At 41.6% G+C, this 24,213-nt stretch overlaps 1 protein-coding gene across 4 annotated transcripts; it reads right to left on the reverse strand.

The window, feature by feature from the left end:
• Positions 1–1,160: 1,160 nt before the first annotated feature.
• YPEL1 (yippee like 1) lies at positions 1,161–23,184 on the reverse strand. 4 transcript variants are annotated; one of them, XM_014894562.2, is made up of 5 exons: positions 22,816–23,184; positions 18,895–19,177; positions 8,039–8,082; positions 6,510–6,618; positions 1,161–5,573 (listed from the first exon to the last, which is right to left on the reverse strand). In XM_014894562.2, exons 2-5 carry the CDS (start codon positions 19,009–19,011, stop codon positions 5,484–5,486), a joined length of 360 nt encoding a protein of 119 aa, XP_014750048.1. In that variant the 5' UTR covers positions 19,012–19,177; positions 22,816–23,184; the 3' UTR covers positions 1,161–5,483. The 4 variants fall into 4 exon arrangements, with proteins under 4 accessions (XP_014750048.1, XP_088032077.1, XP_014750049.1 ...); XM_088175951.1 differs by lacking the exon at positions 22,816–23,184 and adding an exon at positions 22,204–22,583; XM_014894563.2 differs by lacking the exon at positions 22,816–23,184 and adding an exon at positions 21,649–21,734.
• Between the last annotated feature and the right edge of the window lie 1,029 nt (positions 23,185–24,213).

The following is a 24,213-nucleotide window of genomic DNA, read 5'->3' on the forward strand; positions in this document are numbered from 1 at the left end:
AAGCTCAGCTCTAGTTGTGGCTGTTTTCCAGTTCAGGCTACCTGGGCTCTGGCAGTACAGACACACTGCTGTCCCCAGTCACAGAGGCAGAACTTGGGCTGTGGGGGAGAAGCCTAACCTACACCACTGCTCAATTACTGAAATTTAACAGGGGCAAAAAGACATCTAATGGAAGGGTCTCAAGCTTTAGATGAGGCACCTGCCCATCCTTGTCTATCTGGAAGTCAGACATCCTGGTGTTTTCCAGCTGGTAAGACAGAACACTGGAGTTCACATTGCCAAAACTGTTCTGGTAACCCAGTTGCTGACAGCTGGTGTTTGTATAGTCCCTCTGATACACCAAAATATAAAGGGATGTTACTATGAACATCTCAAATTCAAAAGATACTTCTGGATTATCTGGATCTTTATTACTTCAGTTATATCCTGTCAAAAGGTAGGATCTTATACAATGAAGTCCACGCATCTCACATAAAATGCCATTTTATCCCTAGGGTTTGGGGTTTTTTTTCAGATCTGGAACTATCCTTAATTCATGACCCTAAGACAACACTTGAACAGGAAAAAGGGTAGCTGGCTATCTTATGTTTTCTCAAGATGGAAATAAGATGTTTGATCTTGCATGAAGAACATTCCTATCCCTTTGTGAGATTAAATGATGGATTATTGAAGACACCACGTAAGTGTGCACTGAATGACTTCATTCTGAGCCTCAGGCAGTCCAGAGGGATGATGTCACTGACAAGACCAATAATCTGATCAGAGGAGCTACAGGAGTTCCTCTCAGCCAAAGCAGAATGAACAGAAGGAGTGCTCCTCAGATCCACAGCTGATCGAACTGCCACAACAAAAAGCAGACCCACACTTCAGTTCCTCTTCCTTTTGGTGGTTGTACAGACTGACTCTCACTATGCAGAGTCCCACAATTGGCTCAAAACAGGCAAAAGCCCTAGCAGTACCAGCACAAATTTCTGCATTTTGTAAAGATGTGTGAAAGGAAGTAACTCCAAATGTTTTGTGGCAGTCCTAAAACCATATAAAAATAAGACTCAACCCATTTTTTAAGAGCAACTAAGAGCACTGTCTTCTCTCTCTGGGCCTACCAGAGGATAAAGCTTGAGAACTCAATTAGCAAGAAAAGATAGCACAAAACCAACAGGTAACCCAACAAAACAATTGAAAGCTTTTATTGTGATACCTCGAATAGATACAATATAGTGAAACAACAAAAGATGTACAGTATTGCAAGGACAAAACAGCAACACAGCCATGTCACCTGTAAAAGAAAGCATTTTAAAGAGTTTAAGAAACAATGAGGCACAACTCAACTGCCATTTATGACTCATGCTTTAGACCTTAAACCACTTGTAACAGTCCTTTTAAAAGAAACCTCTGAAGCATCTGTTCCTTTTCCAGTAAGTGTTTATACTGCTGGTTGGCTTAACATGAGTCTCAGTGAAGTCCAATCAAGTGTCCAAGAAGTTGAACAATAATTTGACAGCTTCTTCCTCTCATGGCCAGTATCCAAGGCTAGAGATGACTGAAGTTTGGTCTGTGAGTCTGGAGGTCGCTGCTGCTGCAATCTGGCTGAGATGAGCGGGCAGGAGGAGCCCTGTGAGCAGCACTTGGAGGGAAGTGCATGGCCCCCAGCCATTGGGGAACTCTTGCACGGATCCACCAGCAGGAAATACACACAGCCTTTGGTTATGGGTGCAGTGGGGACTCGCTCAGAACCTCTGAGGTCAGTTTTTAACTCAAAGAAATGTCATGACCCATATTCTCCCTACTCTCCCCAGGACTGCAAGCACACCAGCACACCACCCACACTGGTCATTATCCTGGGCTTTGTACTGGGACATTAGGATGGAGCTGTAACAATTTTCCTTCACAGTTTGCATTGTACAGCTTACAACCAACAAGGGAAATTCAGATCCTGGCCCTTTTAACTGGCTGATAAAATTAAGATTACCAGGCTGCTAAAAACATACAGCAGGAGTGGTTAGGCTGAGCAGTCAGCAATCCCTCACCAAATTCTGCAGCTGATTTCACAGCAAGTTTGCAACGTGACAGGATTTTTATATACGGCAGCATTGCCTTTTAGTAATCAAAAAGGTACTTAAAGTAACCAGCCAAAGAAGAACTCTAGGGTTTGGAGGCAGACTCAGTCCTGGAAAACCACTGTTAGAACCATTATTTTGGACCTAAATACAGAATGTGTGGTCAGATTACTAAAGTCACACCAAATTATGATTAATTACTTTAGGACAGATGTGGCTTTAGAGGTTCAGTGGAAAAAAACTTTCAATACATGTACATTTTTGCTAGCAAATTCCTATGCATCCCAATGAACATTTCTTCTAAGCCAGCTCATAGTCAGTTCATTTGGTCCAAGAAAGAGCCAGCAAGAAACAAAGGTTCACAAAAGCTTTTGTTACAATTTATAAAAAACAAAATACAAAATAAATGTTAAGACCAAAAATAACCAGTACAAGTAACAAAAGTGCTCAAGTTGAAGGGGAAGTAAACTTGCCCAGAGCAAACACATACAAACTTTAAATATAATCTTTAATATATTACAAAAATTGGTTAGAGGGAAAATGCTTTAGTAAAATTTTTTTTTCAAGTAAGTTTATTTTTCTTTCAAATGACTGCTGGAGGGTTCAGTGACCAGACTGACCTCTTCACATCAGCCAGCAGTCATTGCTATCTGGATTCAACTTTCACCAAAACCAATAACAAGAATTCTCTATATCTTTATGAGGGAAGAAAATAATCATTGATGCTGCCAAACAACATGGGAAGAAAATTCACATATTCCCTCAGAAGAACAAGCCACAAGAATTGTTACATGGCAGCATAAAATAATGATTCTGCACTAGTTCTACCCTTTACTCCTTCTAAGCATCCACTCTTAATAAAAGACCAAAAAGAATATTGCTTTGTTTGGTTCTCTTAAAAGCCATAAAGATCACATATAGGTCATTAACTCTTTATGCCAGTAGTCTGAAGCTCTATGTGCGAAGCACTTGAAGTCCCAACCTTTGGCATCAAAGTTAATTAAGGTTTTGGTGAAAATGTCCAGTTTGAAATATAAATAATGCACTGAAGAAAGAGGTTGAATTTCTAAGAATAAGACTGTGTTACAGACAGTATTAGCTTACTAACAAAAGCTAACCAAACCCCCAGTTTTGGGGAGAAAAATCTTTAATACTTTACATATTTTCTTTAATTTCAACTCTCTCTGGAAAAGCAGCCATTACTTTTGCCTTCAGTCCAGTGTACTGCCTCAGCAAGTCTGTAGCCAAGAAATAAGAAAAGCCCAAAGACACACAAACCTCACACAAGCTGGTCACAAGTATCAACATTGCAACAGGACTTAGAAGTCAACACAAACTTTTTGCTGATAGAAGTTCTAGTGCCTTCCTTGTTGGCAACATACATTGCAATGGTGGAAAAAATCCCAAGAATTCCAGGTCAAAGAGAACATGAGACAGGCAACACCCAAGCCCATCTTGCATCAATGACATTGTTAAAAATGAGACCTGACGTGAACACAAAGTAGCAACGTGTAAGCTACAAAATCCAGGTTTACATAACTGTACCACCCCAGGCCTCTGGACTGAAACCCAACAGCTTGAACTACTTCTCCAATTCTTATTTTTAATTCATGGGTATCAATCATGACAACATCTGTCAGGCAGTTTAGCCAGCCTGTATCACAGAGAATGTGTACACCTGGGAGAATGCTCTTCTCACTCCTCCTCCCCACAAAAACACTGGAAAGCTGGTTTTCAAGATTCATATTGCCCCTACCCATTGGCATACTTTTTTATGTCTGACAATTTCTAAAGTGCAGCAGAGTTCAGAAAGCCTATGAGAGATTCCCAAAAACAGAACAGCAGCAGCAGCACTTGTGATTAATTTCACAGGTGCCATATTAGAATTGTTATTGAGAGAAAGGGATTTCGTATTGCAAGGCTTCTGTATTGTTCAGTTATAGGACTTACGTAGTGTTAAAGGGTTTTTTTTTCAGTTTGTCCTCAATCATTAAAAGGATAAACATACAAAAAGTCTGTAGAGACTGCTTAATTTGAAAATTAAGTTAGCAAATTTATGTAGAGCGTTTCTTTCACAGTTGCTCAGTTTGCATACACAGATACCAACAGCTCATATTGTGCATATACTTTCCAGAAGTTTCTCTCATTAACTGATTCCATTAAAGAAACAGCATGAGAACAAAAGAGAAGGTGAGTTTCATAGAAATTTTTATTATAAAAAGATACTTGGGGATGATTTAGCCAGCAAACCAGGAAACCCTTTTCCCCACCCCTGAATTTTAAAAACTATCTTGCTATTTTATTTTATGAAAAAAACAAGTCAAAATTCCCTTCCCTCTTATTACTCCTCCTTTTCCTACAGGTACTATATTAATTTTCATGTCATAGGCTCTGGACATTTCTCACAAAAATAAATATTTTTGTTCAAATGTAGCAGAAGACTTCAACAAGTTTCCTTGACAACAACCTCTTTGTCCAGTGCATTAGGACTATACATGTAAATGGAACCAGCCATAAAAATTTACTGATGCACAAGTCCCTGTTACTGGCAAAGGTACAGTACCAAAACTTTGTTTTTTCCTAATATACCAACTAATTTTTTTTTTCCAAAATAGAAGATGCATATATTTTTCTGTCTTTTTAATCTTGCAAGCTATAGTTTAAGTTTTTTTATCCAGCAAACTCCTGCAGGAATATGTTGGTCTTAAAGGAACATATTCTAGAGCATTATTGATTTAAAAATCTTTCTATGTTATCTCATTAAGATACCAAACCTCTGGCATAACCTTTCCTAACAACTTGAGACCTGCTAACTTCAGTCAGTGCAATTGAAATATTTTTTGAAGTGAGCACTGTACCTTTAACCAATTCACCTACAAGATGTACATAGGTTGTGGTACACTCAAATTGAAAAAAGAAATTAATAACTACAATACTGCATCCTCTTCACTGCCAAACACATCAGAAATTGCTACATATAAAAAAGCACCCCATCCCATACATTCTTTCAGACTGCTCAGGTACAGAACTTCTACAGGACTGGAGTGTAGGTGTTTAGGCAAGAAGCATGCACAGCAGAAGTAGCATTAAAGGCATAGGTCAGAGAGAGATGCTAACCAGTAAAATCTGTTTTCAATTAGTGAACTGTTTCTCTAGTCTGAGAGAGTTTAGAAAAAGGTCATCCAAAATGTTCCAAAACAACTGTTCACACAATAATACACGTACAAAAAGAGGGAACTTACACAAGGAGAAAAAGGCAAACATGGCCTGAAATAGCCACTTACACTACACTACTCATTTGTGAGGTTTCAGAGTTCAGTGATATTCTCAGGGCCACTCTAGCCAAGCTCTTCCTTTACTTTGCATTAGTCTTTGTAAAGCCTGTTCCACAGAATATAGTCCAAACAGAAGGAAAAAAGTTGTGGTTCACTCCCAGCCATTGTCTTTTATCATGTGGGCAAGTTCAATGATAAATTTTCCTTCTTTGTATTTCTGACTGCTCTCAAAAGCATGTTCCTGGAAAAAAAAAAATCAATACTGAATTAACCGAATTAATCTCAGGAAATTAAGTATTTTAAACAAACTTACATTAAAAATACAAAGCAGGAGCCTTTACAGTTAACAACTCATATTGGTTACACCAAGTAAGGGGAGGGAGGGGAAAAAAAGAGAGGTCAAAAAGCACTGAGAAGGAAACAGAGGCGAACTTGCTAAGTGGAATCAGCAGATCTACTGCACACATCTTGCTGTAGAACTGTCCATGTTCTCTGCTTAGGGAATTTTAATGCTTTTTAAAGTGACAGTTAGGAAATGGCATGTTTTATGTGTTATTTATTTATTCCCAGAAGTAATGAAAAGAGGGAATGCAAACCTCTTCACAAGCTCTCCTCTATATTCATCATCGCAGGGAATGCATCAGGAAAGCTTGTAAGACTTGAAGCTACACTGAATCAGTGAAAATCCTACCCAGAACCTAACATTTTCCAAACATCAAACTTGCAACACAGCTGCAAGTGCACAGGTAAATTTTCAAACAACAGAATTGAGTCCACATTATTTGTAAGCATTGTAATATGCTCAGTACTGTTTACTGTAATTCATATTTTTGCTGTATAACCAACCTTTGCAATCCAAGACACTACAGACTCACTTTGACAATTTCTCTCACCTGGTTTAGTGCATGTGTGCTTGGTAGTCTTGCAAGAAAGATTACCAAATACAGAATTATTAGATAGCTGTAACAGCACCTCTAACTCATGCTTGATTCTCAGTCCAGAATAAAGTTATTACATGCTACAGCATTTCTGCAGATACAAGGAGGCAAGACTATATTAGAGCCTGATGTACACAAAACACCAGAGCTAACTCACCTAAATCACCAGCAAAGGTGCTACTCAAACATCTGTGCTTCAACATACAAACACTTATTGAGGATTTAAGTGTATTACTTACATATTTCCATCCAAGAGTGGTTTTACAGTTTTCACAATAGATATCTGCTACAGCATGTAAACCTGTCAGAAGAACTCTCTCCTCTGCTGGACCACAGCCCACATTTACCCTGAAAAAAAGGGAGAAATTATGTTAACAGGTGAGTATGTTTCTTTTCTTACTGTTCCCCACCTTTTTTACCCAGACAAAAAATAGTTAAAAAATAGTTTAAAAATGCCTAAGTCATTCAATGCTTCAGAAGTAACTTCCTCTGTTACACTGAGCAAGACGGGAAGAAAAAAAAGAGGTTTGTTTTTGTTTTTAAGTGGTTGTGCTGTCACTTTTGGTGAAACCCACTTACTCCCAGCAACAAAGACAAGCTAAATAGTTAAACTTCCAGAGAACAGAACACTACACAGTAACTGGACACTTCTACAGTTTCAGGCTTTATTTCAAAAACAATTTGAGACCTCTCTAATGGAAGTCTGTACCAGTGAATCAGCACCAACAGCTGAATTTAGAACCAGCTCCAAAATAGCAGCAAGGAAAAAGCTTCATAAATATTTCTTTGCTACAGATCAGCAGACTAAGCTCTGATGAACAAACAGCAATTTCAAAACAAAACATCCCATGAAGCACTGCATCAGGCCAGTTTTTCCACAAATGAGCCTATGGAGAAAACATAAGGCAAGACTAAACCAAGTTTTTAGATAGTTTTAAACAAGAGCAAAATTTTCCCATTTTTGCTGTTGTAGTACCAGATTCTTCCTATTGAAATTATAGCAGAAATCCCAAGTCACCACTGAACAACTACATATTAAAATAACTTCAAGGATCTGCAAATCAAATCCTTTGCAGTTACAGTTCCATTGTCCTGGTCAAAATTAGACCAGGACACTCAACTGTATCTCTTTCAAAATGCTGCAACACAAAAACTGCTGAAAAATAAAGACAAAAATGCAATCTTGCATATTAAAAACTTAAAATACACCCATTAACAAATGCAAAGAGCCTCCTATCAAGGAAAGGACGTGCCTAAGATTGCAACTATTAGGCTTGATAAGATCACAGAGACCTTTTGCCTCTAGCACGTTTGCAATATTCAAGGTCATTTAAGATGTACCAAGTTTACTGAAACATTAACCTGCAAATGTATCCAACTGTCAGACTGGAAAATTCTTTAGACCACAGCAGAGTTGTCTAAAGAAAATTTACAGTCATTCAATATCTTGTGACTTCTGGAGTATCTCAGAATGGCAGCTCCTGCTCGATACAGCTACCATTACATACACAAAAGGAATTTCACATTAGCACACTCCCCTAATCATTCAGCTCTTAGCAGAATTACTTAAAATACAAGAAACTGATATATGTGCAAAGGAATGATTCAGAATCAGCCCAGTAGCTCTTTAGTAACTATTGCTGGTGAGTAAAGCCAGCATTAAAAAGAACAGGGCAAAGTACAGCTATGTTAATTCCTACTGTTTCCCTTTGGGAAGCATAAAGTTACACTCTGCAGGTGGTGTGCAGACCAACAGCCACATACTCACACAGAATTGAAGAGGTAGGCTCGTCCCTGGCTTCCCTGGAAGGACTGCATTAAAAAAAAAAAAAAAAGAAATTGCACACGTTAAAAAACACAAGCCTCATCAAACAAAAAAAATAGTGCCAGAAGGGTATGTAAGTAAACATATAATGATACAGATATAAACTATTTCAGATTAATTATTCTATACCAGTTCTTTATAGCAAAGTCTAGTCAGACAAGTTTCTACCTACATTAAATTAACAATGATTTTATTTTACTTTGTCAAGTGCTATTGCTCAAAATTCAACATCCGTAACACAAGCAAAACAGTTTTTTCCTACTCCTCTGCAAGATATCAATTCTTATTTTCCTAGACATTCTTCATGCTAATTGAAATACTCTGCATTTAACCCAAAAGGGAATGACTCCCATCTCCTCTGTCTTCCCCTGCTGCAGCCAAAAGATGATTTATTTCAATTTCATTGCATCATTTGATATAAGAGCAGTGAAATTCTGGACCAAGCATAAAACCAGCATACTGTACTCAGGAAACGCATCTGACCAATTTATAATTCACAGATAAGCTCAGCTTCATTTTAGTAAGACAACTGTTTCCATCAAATGCCTGACCACAGGCACATGCTTTCAAATCTCTCATTCCTGATAAATTATGGACAAACAATGACTGTTAGACTTCCTTGGCTGGATCTAAATTAATGTTTCAGTTCAGAGCAGTAGCACAGTTTTGAATTAAAACTCCTAATCAGCCACACTTACTGGGGGCTGGTTTGGCTTGTGGGGCAGTTTCAGTGCCTAGGAACTGCACCCTTGACCCTTCTGAACCAACTAAACCAGCAGCTTTTCTTCCATGCACTCAGCAATGTTAATGCAGACACAGAACCTGTGCTCAGGATGTCAGCTGTGGGCATCCTGGGAGAACCTGTGAGCAGAGCAGGGCCAGCCACAGGTGAAACATTCCAAACCTGTGTCAGACACATCACTGCTTTCATCTGGTTCCTTCTGCATTCAATTACTTGGTAATTTAGACAGTCATTATTTCCCATCCAGACAGGAAACACTGGAACTGAGTTCTTCTTTCTTCTCTCCACTATACTAAATTCCATTTAAAAAGAACCTGTAAACTGCCTTAATTTCTCTTTTCTTCCAGCCTTTCCATTCTCTAACCTACTTTCAAAGAAAATATACTACTTTATCCATGATGCACAGGAAGTACAATTGTTTTTAAGAATCTCTGTAGTCCTAGTGTTGAACACCATATACCAATTTTTCAGAAGCCTGCATGAGATCAACATGGAAGGTTTTTGGAAGGTTTTCTAAATACTTTTGCATGGTTTTAGTGACATCAGGCATGAAACCACAGGCTGAAGGTCATTACAAGTCATTTGACACTTAGATAGGTATTTTGCCAGTCTACCAACTAGCAACACAACAGCAGTAATTGTTGTTTCTTAATTACTCTGAACAGTTTGGAAAAAAGCCCCCACCTTGTAAAAGGAAAATGCATATAAATTAACCCTTTTTGATCAACACTAACCAGATTATATATTGCAGTAAAGAATGTTAAAAGAAATCCCTGACTCTGGACTACTCTAGGTAGCAATAATGGCAGAGTAGTTACATACAGTCCTTATGTACTTGTAAAATCTTTAACATAAGATAAGAAATTCTACTTAACAGTTTATAGCACTAATATTTTATTATTTTAGCAACCATTTAAAAGAAGTATTGAGAGAACATATTACTGTTCTCCATAAATACTTGAAGGGAGGTTGTAGCAAGGTGGGGTCAGTCTCTTCTCCCACCTAACAAGTGTCAAGAGCAGAGGAAATGGCCTCAGGTTGCACCAGGAGAGGTTTAGGGTGGATAGCAGGAAATATTTCTTCACCAAAAGGGTTGTCAAGCATTCGACCAGGCTACCCAGGGCAGCAGTGAAGTCACCAGATACACAGATGTGGGGACATGGTTTAGTGGTTCACTTGTCACTGTTGGGTTTGTGGTTGGACTTTATGACCTTACACATCTTTTCCAACCTCTGTGATTCTAAGGAGGTTCTACCTTTAGCAAAGACAATAGAAAAAGTACTGTCTCCACCAGCCAAACTACAAGTCTTATTTTTCACCAGGCAAGGAAAACCAGATAGGCTGTGCAGGACAGTGAAAGCTGAAACTTCAGGTGGGACTGACCCTGAAAAGGGGAGCCTTGGTTGAGGACAGTCTGAACAGTTCTGCCAGGAAGTAATTTATCCCTACAGCTACCTTTAAACAAACAAACAAACACCCCATCACTAGTTCAGTTCTCCTGAGATCCTTAAACACACATCACAAAACTGGCAGAGGGGTGCAGACCTGTACTCTGCATCCCACAGAAGAGCCAGGACTCTCTAGACTAGAACCAGTAACAAACAGAGAATCCTTACTGCAGGTGAAAACAAAAACTCTTCAGGTGTATACTCTTAAAAAAACTGCTCATTAACAAATGAGTAACTAGCCCGAGTAAACAACACATTAATTTAGAGAAAACTACAGATATGCAACTCCAAAATTTAAGAAAAGGTAAAGGAAGCCCTTCAAAAATTCCCTTATCCAGTAAGAAGTAAACTAGTAAAGCCAGAACTTCCTTGTTTCACATACCTGAAATTATTAAAAAGAACTTCCAAAGCCATGACCATGGTATTCGGTTAAGCTACTGTAAAAAATCTTAAAATTAAAAAAGTTGCAGCCATTTCTCCTTGCTTTAAAAACTCCATATTGTGAATTAGAATTCACAAATCCTTTTTCAAACACCACCAAGAAAAACTCTACTAATCATGTGCTGGTTTCTCTATTTATATATAATTACACATGCCAATCATATAGAAATTAATGTAGTGGGTTAGAGTTTTTTCTGTCTGGTCCTATATAATAATTTTTAAACTACTTATATGTCATACCTCAAGTTCCCCAACAGGCTGGGGAAGAAAAAAATGACTCCAGAAAAAACACGTCAGGAGATCTTCTGAACAATCTTATGCAATTATTTCTGCCAAGTTTATGTTTAGTCTTGACTTAGTATCACCTAATAAAAGCTCTCCTTTGACCCTGTATTTTTCAAAATTAAGCAGAGGGCAGTAACAGGATGCCAGGAATAGCACAAAAAGCAGCTATTCCCCTCTTGTTTCATAAGCTGAAAAAAAAATTCAAGCCAAATGAAATACAAACCACTGGTTGGAAAGCACTGCTTTTGTTTTTCTTTTCCTTAATATATTTTTGAAGATGACTTTTCTTGCACCCTTTGCTTTGTTGCCCTAGATATCCTGTACTCTCCTAGGCTTATTTTCCCTCAGAAATGGCCATTACCTTCTAATTTTTAGGATTATCAAGGTAGAGTGGAGGAAGAAATAACACAATCTTTTCCAGCAACAGTGATTTAGAGTCTGTTCACAAACATCTCACTGTGGAAAGCTCCTCCATTCCAGCCTTGCTTCCCATTCCCAGAGTATGACTGATTCATTTGATACCATCTTTTCTTCCCTACACTCATGTTTAGAGGCAGAGGATTGTATTTACATGCCACAGAACACTTGTTTCCTTGCCCAGCTGCAAAAAGCAAGTTCCTCCATGTTTACATCACTCAGGGAACTCGACAGGAACCTGTAGCAACTTGTGTAACTGCATTCTGGAACAAAGAACATGGGTCCAGGCAGCTCAGACTTCCCTTTAAAACCAGTGCCCAACCACATCATCTGTGTTCCACTGAGCATTGAATAGCCTGCAATCCAGCCATGCAGAACTCTCACACACCAACTGAAATAAAAGCACTGCAAAGATACCCATTTTTAAATTCCCATGCCTTTTAATTTTTATTATCCATCTCTTGTCAGCCAGTTTCATATTCACATGAGCAGCTGAGATTTTTTTCCCCAAAACTGTATTCAAGCACCACAAGAAGACATACATCTGTCATGGATGCATTCTCTTAATGGTGTAAGAAAGATTTATTATTGGAGTTCGACTTTCTGATGCATCCTACTACTACAAGTGAAAAGAGGACAACTCCGTTTGGCACTTAAGCTGCTTGCTAAGCTTGTAACTTGGCTATAAACAGAATATTTTGCATAACCAGAAAAAAATTAATACTGAACATTTGTTTTTACCAGCACTAGGCTTCTCACACACTGCACTGTATGATTCAGTTACACTGATACAGATTGTAAGGGACTGACAGGTTGAACACCTTGTGTATCAACTCCTCAAAGAAAATGAAAGAAAGTACTTTAAATAGCAGTGTCAAGGACTAACAGGCACAACTGTTCAAACCAGTCTCCAGACAAACCACTCTTCAATAGAATAAACATCACCTAGGCAAACACAGATTAATTTTGCAACATTTGTTCAGCACTCCCAAGATCAGGAGCACTATACATAAATCAAAACTAAAGCAGAACAGTCTATTCAAACTGAGTCTTTAATGTCTTACCCAGTAGAGAGGAATTAGAAAAGAGTGGCAAATGTGACCAACTCTCATCAATAATGACTCACAGCAGCCAGGATTTTTCTTTAGAAGCTGAGCAATTTATCAGTTCCACTAATATCTGCAGTTGAACTTTAAACTTGCTATGAGGCTGTTTTTCCATAGTCCTCAATTAATAATACTGTATTGATTTATGAGTTAACTTATTCCTTAGAAAATCCCTATCTTTGACCCACTGGCCCATTTATACAGAAGGATGTATAAGATCTATTATGTTTTGTTTCAGCACAGCTGAAAGTATCCAGAATGTCTAACAGTATCAGCAATAATGTCCAACTGTGCTCACAAACTACAGTAAAGTCACCTGCAAGAATAGTTTGGAACTAAGATCTTTTCAAGTCATCTGACAGACCTCTGTCACCAATACATTATGTAGTAAAGAAGCTTTATACATGTTTCACTTTGCATACTTGTACACATGTGCAGAGTTAGGTATGATCTGTGCAACCCACCCTTACCTCTAACACCAGGCTTAGCTGCTTTCCCCAGGAGCAAAGGAAGTATCAGTCAAGCAGAACATGTATTTAGTGCCCTAAGGCACAGCTGAAGGCATGGGGGGAAGGGATGCTACTGAATAGCTTATGCCATCAATTATTCCCCAGAGATGGGATTAGGTTGCATGGCTAGGGAACACACTCTGCAGCAAATACCCAGGAAACTGCCATCTTAGCATGTACTGGGGGCAAGGCAGGCATTATTCTGAGCAAGCCACAGGGGCATTACCAGTGTCTGCAAGCTACTCCAAACACAGAAATAAAATATTAAAGAAGGAAAATGAAAGAAGTCCATAGGTTTTCATTTGGTTTAATTTTCTTGAGTTTCCTTTCATTTGCTGGAGTTCCCTTTACAAGCTAAGACAGATCAAGCTGAATCAGTTCTCTGAATAAATAAGCAAATTAGGGAAATACAGAAAATTGTACTTGTTAGGGGTGGCATTCTTAAAGTTAACTGGAAACAAGTGCTCTGATGTGTGAAATTACCTCCTCAGCAAGATGCATCAGAGACTGTAAGGATATCCTCTCACTTCAAGACTTGCAACATAAATCCAGAAAACTGAATTCAACATAAGGTACAGACAAAAAAATTATCAGGGGAAAACCCCCACATCTGCTCCAGCTGGTGTTTCCCTCACATCCAGCTCCCTGATAATGCAGACCACCAGAGATGCTGCTGCTCAGCTGCTCCCTAGGCAAGTTCTATAATACTCCATGATAATTTTTTTTTTTTTAAGTTCATTTCCATTCAATTATTTATTGAATTTGATAAAGCAAGTTATAAAGTTCAAAATGTAGAGAATAACCTTAAAAAATTCTACCCCAAAAACTGCATGCCTGCAAACCTGGCAAATGATATTTCCCCGAAGTGAAGACTTTGTCAGGCAGGACAAGTTATCTTGACCTATGCAGCTTCCTGAATGGATTTCAGAAATAATTATGTCAAAATACACAGAGTAGAACACTTCCCTTGCACTTTCCAACTCCTTTAAGCCTTCAAATCTATTCTTGGATGTTTTCCAAAGATTGCTTCTCTTTCAAAAACCAGATTCTTGCCCCAGGAGAAAAAAATGAACCCAAAAAACTAGAAGCCTCTTGCAGAAAAAAATTATCACCGGAATATTTATGAAATTAGTGAGGGAGTAAAAATGGCCTTCAAGCATACATAAAACAGTCCCATCTATCTTTCTAAATACTCATTATATCATAAGCAAAGGAGGATTACAAATTGAACCAAGCTAAGCACAGCATATTTACTTAAAGACAATAAACCCTTTTTAAAAATTCCTCTTGATCTCATCAGTTAAACAGTGGAGGGCAAAACCACAGATTGCTAAGCAAGGCTAAAAATGTTTCAGCATCTATTTAGGCTTAACACTCTTCTCATCAATAATAGAAGAGTAATCATACTGAATTCCTTGGAGAACTAAATTTAACCACCAAAATCATTCTTTCACCCACAAGGTGCAAGGATTTCCCAGTGCAGTCAATGACTGTTACATATATATAGATATATGCATATATATACCTTTATGCAGAACTAATTCTTGAAAATATTGACAGATCTACTCTTGTCTGTGACTTCACATGACTTTTTTTCCCCTCTGGTCAGATATGCTTGGAAATGAATGAGACAGAAGAAAGTGACAGTATTTATAGAGACATCTATACAAAGTAAACCAAATTCTCTCCATTCCTAGAATTAAGGCACACTAAGATGCTTCAATAGTCTTCCAAGCAGTCTTTTCAACCTTGAGTAACAAAACATCCTCTGCAGTATATCCAATAAGTTCCAAGATTCTATGAAGTATTTGTATTTTTTTGGAATTTGTTGGATCATACCTGAATTTCTACACAATTACTGGAACTTAGTAGGTACAAGCCATTCTCAAGTGCTTTGGACCTTATGCTCTTCATGTAAGATTTGTCTCCTATAAAATAAACTGCTCTTAATAATCACTGCACATTTCCAACTACTACATAATAAATCAAAAGAAAGTTCTTTCAGTCAGGCCTTCCACAAAACTTACTCCAGAATTGCTCCAAGAGCAGCAAATATACAACATTTTGTTTAGGCCACACAAGTGGCAACCTCCCTGTACTTCAAGGAGCTCTCTCAAAATTTAATTATGTTTGGATTTTTAAAATTGTAATTATTAACATACACTGTTTGGTCACTTTTTTATGTGCTGTTTGAACATCTTAAATCCATAAAGTGCCTCCTATAATATCAATTTTAAATCCACTCAGTGCTTCCTATGGCATCAGCTCCTTGCCTTCATTAAGGCCTGTAGTTGTTTGCTCATAGTTTACTTCTCTTCTGTCCCTACTGTCATGGTAATATATTTAAAAATAAAAATATATATAAAAATAAAAAATATATATAAATATTTGCCCATTTAAAAAAAATTTTAAAGAGCCATAGGTTCCTCCCCTCTGTGAGCATACTCCAGTTTAGTGATGATTGGTTTACTCCTTCTCATAGCATTTTAAAAAACACTTTAACATCCTGACAGACTCTGAAGTCTTCATCAAAGAAAGAGAAAAATCCAGCACCCGCAGACCTGTTAGCAATGCTAATCAGTCACGTCTAAAATGTACCTGACACCACCTCAAACTTGCACTTACTTCAATTAAGTCACCTGCTTCATTATTTAGTTCTCTTACTATGCTTCAAATCAATCCTTACCCCAAGATAGCCTGGGAGTTATAAATTATTATGGCAACTGTTGACACGTGTGTGCACATGCCCAGCTGTACAGACTAACATTTGTCACTATCTCTGCTGCCAATGACCTCCCAGTTTGGGGCTCCTCATCTCAACCAGTCCTCTTCCCCAAGCTCCTCCCCAGCTGCAGAAAACACAAGGTTATTACTGAGTGAAAACCTCTAGAAATACATGTTCTAACCACTAAAATGTTCATTTTAACACCAGGCAACAGCTTTCACAGCTGCAGAGAAAACTAAAACCACAACTGAATTCACTTGAGCAGGTAACACATTTTTGTCCTGTCTCATTAATCTGTGTTCTTATTTCTAAGCCATTGCCAAGACTCTTGGTTGCCATTTTATCACCAGCAAGGGCACTAGAAAAAGAGCTTTGTGATTCATTCCAGGGCAAGAAAGAGATCCTGCTGCTTAAACAGAACAGAAATAAAATGAAAAGGTGATTCGTGTATGCTGCCATCCTTGTCAGACAATTGACAGTCCTCAAAAGCAGAAGAATTGCAAATCTGTATTGAAGTCGGGTATTCTAAGGCTCAGAATCAAAGGGATGATTGACAGAAATATGCAGCATTTTTTGCTTTTCCATGACAGACCAACATTTAAGAGAAACACCACTCAGTTCACAGCATAGCTTATCTTTTCATATTCAAGTCAAAAACCACTACAGTGTCAGGTATATTAAATTCTTATACCTCAAAGTACATTAGAAAGCCAGTTGGAGCTGCTTTAAATTAGAAGTGCACCGTGCATTTTGGTTCATTCTCCCTGACCACACATGAGGAAGAAACAACCACCATGTACCCAGAAAAGATGGGATGAGGGACAATCCCCAAAGGAAGCAGCTACAGCCAGGCATTAAGGAAATACCCTTTGCCTTTATCTGCTGCAGAGGACCCGTGGCACTGGGTTCTGGTGTGAGATGGTACAGGAAGCATTTGGAAGAAAGTGAGAATCTGCAACCAAAAATTGTAATTAGTGATTATAACACAGAGATTTAACTTTGAACTAGGCCTTCAAGGTAAGGCACTGGGGGGAAGTCAGGTTGAACAGTCTAAGTCTCCACTCCAGTAAATCCAAACCAGCTCAGAAACCACACTGTTCTTTGTTAACTGTGGATGGTCTAGAATCAAATTGCTACACTTTAGGTTGGTTTGTGTTTGTTTGGGGCTTTTTTCCTCCATCTGAGTAGTTGCAGTAACTAGGATTCTAGATATGTCAAAAAAAACCCCATCTCTCTCACTAACCTAAGTTGATTGCATATAATGTGCCTCAATGAAGTCACTTTAAGAGAAGTTCAGAAAAAAAAAATCAAATTTTATTTGCACCTCCCACCCTCCCCAGGGCCAGCTGTACTTATTTTTAATGATCCAAGTCTATCTATTGCTTTGCAGTTGTTTCCATCAGAATAACTTGTCCAGTGTTGGAATATGTAAAGCTTCAGTCTAAGGAAGATGGGTTTTCCAAAGCTGTGTCCCAAATACAAGTACAATAAATGACAAATGTTTTTATTTTAAAAGAATACAAAAAATATTGCTCACATTTAAATAACTTATCTTTTACCATACAGATTCAGACAATAAAATATGGTTAAAAAAATCTTAAATTGACAAAATATGAATCAGCTGTCAAATAAGCATAGGGTCAACCTGCAAATACAAACTCTTTTGTAAAGTGTCTTCATCCTCTACGTTTTCTTTGGATTGAAAATTTGATTCTTAATGTTCGAAATTATTTATGAAGCTGTAAAATGAACACATGATTTGCTTAACATATCTGAAGTATTCTGTTGACCAAAACTCTCACCCTTGGAGAAAACTGGTTCATGTAGCAACTGTGGCAGCTTAGTCAGCATGCAAAAATCTAAGTCCACAAAAAGAAGAGCTTCCTATTAAGTATGTGCTTGGATTGCATTTTCTCAATGAATTAATACATCCTAAGGGGCACAGCAAAAAAGTTTATTTTTGCAGGTATCTACAACCTGAAGTTCAGGAAAGATTAACCCCTCCCAGTACTTTCTGGCCCAGAACACAAAGTGAATAGTGAAACTCCTGAGTGCTTGTAATTCAGAATCCAGTGGTGTCAAAAAGGCCTAAAATTCTTAAATCAAAATGAAAAAAAATTAAATTCAAGTAAAAGGAAAAAATTGTATGGGGAAAGCCCATTATTGCTTGACAGTCCTGGGATAAACAAGCAGGTTTTCTCCTCACCCATAGAAAACCTAAATTCAGAAGGAGCAGCATTTTCAAGCCCTTCCATCTCTTCAGCACTGAAGAGCAGCATCACCTGAGTGCTGCTGAACACACAAACAGGCAGGAGCAACAGAGAGAACTTTTGGGTCAATCCCTTTATAACTAACTTTATTTGACAAAACAGTTATATAGAGAACATTTTGTATTAAAAAGTTTGAAAACCATCTCAAGTGTTTTCTCCATGGCAGCATAAAGAGTAATTTAATCAGGAGTTTGTTTGAAGCAAAGAATAAACCAGTCTGTCAAATATTTATCCCAAACTTCAAGCTCTCCTACATATTTCATATATCACAAGTCTTGTTCTCTTCTAGCAACAGGGAAGAAGGGCAGGCCTAGCCTGTTTCAAGGTTCCACCTATCCTCTAAGCTCAGACAGTCCAACTATTTTGAACATCTTTGGCTCATCATTTTCCTTAGGAGCTGGTAGACAGCAAAAGTGTGATAACAGGTTCCATAACACAAGTGGGACATTCTAGAAACAGACAGTTTTGTGACCTTCAGTCCAAAAGAGTCAAAAGAAATCTCTATCTGGACTAGCCATAACCAGAATCATTTCCCTACCCAGAGATCCATGCTTTCTTCTGACAGCTCTCCTTAGCAGACTTTTCAGACACAACAGCTCACAAATAATACCCACCTGACAGCAGACACGGGTTGTTAACATGGGCAATATATTAGGCCAACCTTTATGTCACATTCAGAAGTTTCCAGAATACATCCAGTTCTTAGTACACAACATGTATGACCCAAGAGTGAACCCAGGGAAGATACTCTGAAGTATGCATCAGCTTGCATCCCTTATCTACTTGGCAGTGGTGTCACAGTGACAACTATTTTGGTTAAGAAATAATTCATGAGGTCTCTAAAGAAACCACTTGCCTTGGAGATCAATTCATCGTGATTGGCGAGATGGGCTCTGCAGTGGATACAGCTGTAGGTTCGATGACAGTTTGGCAGGTAAGCCTGGAACGTTTTTGATTTTGTCATTTTTACCATCTCTGCTGGTGGCTCCTCACTCAGCTCAGGGCTGGCACTTGAAGAATTACAACTTTGCTGAACTCGCTGACAAAAGAAACACTGGAATATGCAAGCAAAAGCCGTTGTTGTTCTGGAGTGTGTGTGGCACTTTCCACACAAATGACAGAAGAGAAACAGTCACAGCCTGCAGGTGAAAAGAGCAGAACAATTAGCAGCTTACAACAGGATCAGAGTTAATTTATTATTCAACAAGTCCAGCCATAAAGCAAAGTGTTATTTGGAGCAAATGCCTGGCTGCACTACAGGCCCCTTTTTCTAAGGAGCTGCGCAGTTCAAGTTCCATTCAACACAGCAAAAAGCAGTTCTGTTCCACTAATGGCTTCTACTCCATCACACTTCTAATGAGGGACGACATTCAAACAGTTCTCCACAAAACACAAGCACTTTCTACATTATACCAGGTGTACTCTTTATGACATCCATGCAGAAAATCACACTCAAAAGGTAGGGAATGAGAGTAAGTTAATGGTCTTGGAAGGTCTAGTGGTCAGTCCAATACAGCAAGCAACAAAGCAAGCAGTCTTGGAAAACACTTGTTCTGTCCAACATTAAATATGTATTATAAACAGTAAATAGATTTAATATATTTGCAGTTCAGTTTTCAGCAAAAATCTTGCAGGATGACATCTGGCTTTAAGTCAAATACCAAGTAAAATGCTGCCACCCTATTCAGGGACCCCTGTCGACTCTTTCAAGCTCTGCAGAATTATGCCTTTAGGCAAAGACCTTCTTGACTGGTGTCCTGATCAAAGCTAATTAGGTACTTCCTCACTGTACCAGAATAGCCTCAATGGAAACTACCAAACCCACAATCTGATACTGAAGCTAAATTCTGCACAGAGAACACCCAACTGCATCCTTAATCCTCAGAGTGCATTTCAGAGACATTACATGTCAGAGCACGCCAGTCTCCTGCTGTGCTGCAAAGCAAACCTTTTTAGTTTGCCTGAAAACAAAACAGATGCTGAACACTGATAACATCTCCTGGTCTGTCAGAGGCCAGCAGTTCCCAGGCTATGTAGGCACTGTGCTAATGAGCACTCCAAACACTGCACAGTCAACTTATGTCATCGCTGTCAGGTGACTGCCTGAGTAGGTCAATAGCACAAACAGAAACGAGAGACAATATAAGGAATTTACAGTTTGCTGATCCAGCTAAGAGCACGCAAATGACTTATCACAGTTGTAATCTGTGTGCAGGGCAGCACTAACCACTCTTCTAGCAGTGGGATACTGGTAATACGGCTAAAGCAGATAGTGAAAGCCACATAAATTAAAGTCTGTTTATAGGAAGCAGTCACTGTGCTTCAAAAGAAGCCTTGAGAAAGCAATCTGTACAGCAGGCCTAGCACATGAGACAACCACAGCCAAGTTTAAAAGGGTTTCAGTTTAGATTTTTTTTTTTAATCCTAAGTAGGAGAAAACTCAAACTACTGAAGGACTTGCTAAAAGAAAATTTCTTACACAAAGAATTGCAAAGGCAGAGATATGCCACAAACAAGACACATAGCACACCACAGGCAATCCAAAAAAATAAAGCAACAATGGGAAGAAGCTGTCATCCAAAGCATAACTCTACACATGAGAATCACTGGGAAAACATTTGATAAGGGATACATTTATATGTTTGAAATATTAACTCATTCAGCATGAAGGACTTAACCATTAATAGTCATTTAAACAAATATTGTATACATAGTGTCCCAAGATAATTTAATTACAACTGCACAGAGAAGAATAATTACATTATTTGCAGAAAACATTTTGCTCTTGTAGAAGAGCTAGCTATGAAGTCACATTTATTAGAATTAAGATATATGAGAAAAGTAACCTAAGAACATGAGGGTTCCGTTAAATTCCCTGATTGAACTCTTTGTTAGATACGGATCCTATTCAGGTTAACAGAAATAGACGAAGTCAGAACAAAACAGGGTTTCAGAATGAAAGACACCACATGCTAAGATGTTTTAAATTAAACCCTTTCCATCAGTAATTGAAACATGAGTTCAGTCTTTGCAGAAGTTCAATAGGTATAAACGTGGCACTTGAGGATGTGGGCTGGTGATAGCCTTGGCAGTCCTAGGTTAATGACTGAACTCAATGATCTTAGAGATCTTTTCTAACCTTAGCGATTCTGTGATCCGGAACGTAAAAGGAAAATATTTTTCTTCAAGCCATTCCTAGAAGTGTTTTTAATTCACACTTCTGAAGGCAATCCCGACTCTTCTAGATTCGATGTACCAGGCTCTTCAACTACAGAAACTAAAATAACTCCAAGGCCCACTTAACAAAACTGTATTTGATATTGCTCTCTTCAAAAAGACGACTCTGATGCACACCACAGGAACCACAGACTTGTTGTGCCGTTAAAGGCACAATTCAAAACAAACCATTTCCTAGCTCGCTCTAACAATAAGCCCAGTCTCACGTCCCTCTCATAGTTACGAGCAGCTCCGCGGGCTGCCGCTCATTATTCCGCACAGAACAGGGCAAAAACCCGAACCAACTATTTCGCTCTCGTTGTTTGGCCGCGGCACAGTCCGTGCTTCGGTCCTGCGCAGAGGCACCTGAAGCTCTCGTCCCGTTCGCACCTACCAGCGCGGCGCCCAGGGGCCGTCCCGGCCGCAGGAGCGGGGCCGGCGATCTCCGCCCTCCTCGCGGGGCCGCCCCGAACCCCGATGTCCCCCGGGCTGCGCCGGGAGCGGCCCCGTCCCGCCGCCCGTGACGTCACCGGGGCGGGGCGCGGGGCGGCCAATGGGGCGGGGCGGCCCCGCCCGCGCGGGTCCCGGATGTGTAAACAAACACCCCGATAAGCGTGGCGGGGGGGCGGCCCCGCGCCGCCGGCCGGGCAAACAGCGGCTGCCTGCCGCGCGTGGGACCCCGCGCGGGGCACGGCAGGAGCTGTGTCAGGAACCGGCCCCTCCGCCGGTCCTGCGGGGCTCGGAGGAAGGAGCGACATGAAATGCGCTTAATGAGTCTTTGAGCAGCTGCACAAAGCCTGACACAGCCTGTGCACGCACTCTCAGTAACCTGCGGTGAGCTTACTCCAGCAGGGAAAAACATCCAAGTTAAAGACTGAGCCACAGGAGCCTCATTTTCACCTTTGCATACTAGGAAATAACAGGAGAACAGAAGCGCGGGGAAAGTTACCGGCTGACATCCCACTCCTCCGCCGGGAGGGAGCCGCTGCCCGTGCGCCTTTAAAGCCGTTTCCTCTCTCACGCCGGAGCACGAAGCTGCCGCGGCGGGTGACGCCGTCGCCTTTTCTGTCCCCCCCCGCAGCGATTCCAGCAGGACAGCGGCTCGTTCGCCCCTCTGATCGCCGGTACGGCCGCGCGGCCACCCGAACGCGGCCCCGCGCTGCTCCGGCCGCCGGCTCCGTGCAGAAACCCACGGCTCCCCGGCCCGCGCGGCGCCGGGGAGAGCGCAGGGGGACACTACCGGCCCCCGGCGCGCCGAGCTCAGCTTCGCCCCCCCCTCAATTATGTAAACCGCCCTTACCCACCCCGCACCGAGGAGGCTGCGGGCAGACAGCGCTGCCGTCATTTCCAGGCGCTATAAATAGCGCCCGAGCCTCCTCCCGCCAGCAAAGTTGCCTCGGCGGCCCCGCGCACACGGGAGACGGCGGCCCCCCCGCGACCGGGGCGCAGCACGGGGTTCCTCTCGCAGCCGCCTTCCACCGTCTCCCCCCCACACCCCCCGCCAAAAAAATAAATTCCAGCACAGGGAAGAGGGGCCGCTTCTCACCCGCTCGGTACTCACCGCTGCGCCGCGCCGACTCCGCTCCCAGCCCGGGCTCCGAGCAGCCCCCGGGCCCCTCTCCCTTAGGGGGCACGGGTAGGAGGGGAGGCGGGACCCCGGGTCCTCGCGCGGCGGGCAGCGAGAGCTCCGCGCCGGGCCCTCACCGAAAAACAAAGAGGGGGGAATCAGGGGAGGGGGGGAGACGGGACACGACGGCTTCCCTCGCCTCGAAGGTACCGTCTCGGCGGCGACCGCCGGGTGGGGGTCATAGACGGGGGCCGGGCGCGCGTGTGCCGCGCTGAGGGTCGAGGGGCGGCCGAGACATCGTGCTGTGCCCGTGCCGTGCGCTCCACCCGGGCTCCCGCTCCCGCCGCCGCCGCCTTTGTTTTGCTTTGCCCCGGCCCGGGGGCGCAGCGGCCGTTAAACGCGCTCCCCCCGCTGCCGCCAGCCAATCGCCGCGCGCCCTCGCGCGCGCGCTCGCGCCCCCCGCGCCCCGCCCCGCCTCTCTCGGGGGGGGCGGGCAGAAGTGGCGCGCGCCCCTCCCCTCCTTCGCCCCCGGCTTTGTGGAGGAGGGACCGGGCTCGGGGCGGGGCCGGAGCGCGAGCGAGGGGGTGTGTTGGGGGCGTTGGCCCCGCCCCCGCCCGCGTGGCCCCGCCCCCGGCTGCCGTTGTGCGCGCGGCGGGGCCGGGGGGGGGGCTGTGAGAGCCCGCGCGTGCCGCTGGGCGCGTGCCGCGAGCGCCCCCCTCCCCTCAGCCCCGCCGCCCGCGGGCTCGGGCGCGCGGCGGGAAACGGGCGGCGCGCGCCCGCTGAGGGCTGAGGCGGGCCCGGCCCTGAGGGGAGAAGCGGCGGGACGGGAGCGGCAACGGAACGAACGCCAGGTAATAAATAAAGCCCCTGCCCAAGCAGCCGGCTCGGTTTACGGTTTCATCGCCAGGTGCGATTTCCACGTGAAAGCGCCGCTATCGGCTATGTCGGATCGCTCAGAGTGCGTTTTCACACCAGAAAGTATTTGTCCTCTGCGTTTCTGCAGGAACTAGTAAAACCCTGGGAGGTGGCATTGGTCTGGTAAAACTTAAATGCTGTAGAAAAAACATTAAGGAAAAAAAGGCCAGTGAAGAGGCTAAAAGACAAGGAGGATCGGCTGGAGTACATGATTCCAAAGAGAGAGTTTGAGAAAACTTCATTACTTATAGAGAAAAAATTCACAGGTATTATGGTGTAAAAGAACAATTTTCAACATTAGGGAACCAAACCACCACTCACATACAAGTAGTTTCCCAAGTATTTGAGGTCTGTTGGCAATGATCATGTTTTTCTTTTAAAAGTCAATAAAAGCCACCCCCTGGTTTATTTTGGCTGTACCCTTCCTATTTCCACGGACAAAGGGTGTAGGGACACAAACTGCTGGAGCCTGTGACG

This window comes from Sturnus vulgaris, chromosome 19 (genome assembly GCF_052056855.1).
Source record: "Sturnus vulgaris isolate bStuVul1 chromosome 19, bStuVul1.hap1, whole genome shotgun sequence".
Taxonomy (NCBI): domain Eukaryota; kingdom Metazoa; phylum Chordata; class Aves; order Passeriformes; family Sturnidae; genus Sturnus; species Sturnus vulgaris.

Bases quoted from the DNA above. Each gene is read 5' to 3' on its own strand.
- YPEL1 (XM_088175949.1), bottom strand. From the start codon at position 22,012: ATGTCGCTCCTTCCTCCGAGCCCCGCAGGACCGGCGGAGGGGCCGGTT. The intron at 19,178-21,648 runs GTAGGTGCGAAC...TTTCACCTGCAG, and splicing joins GGCCCCTGGGCGCCGCGCTG to GCTGTGACTGTTTCTCTTCT.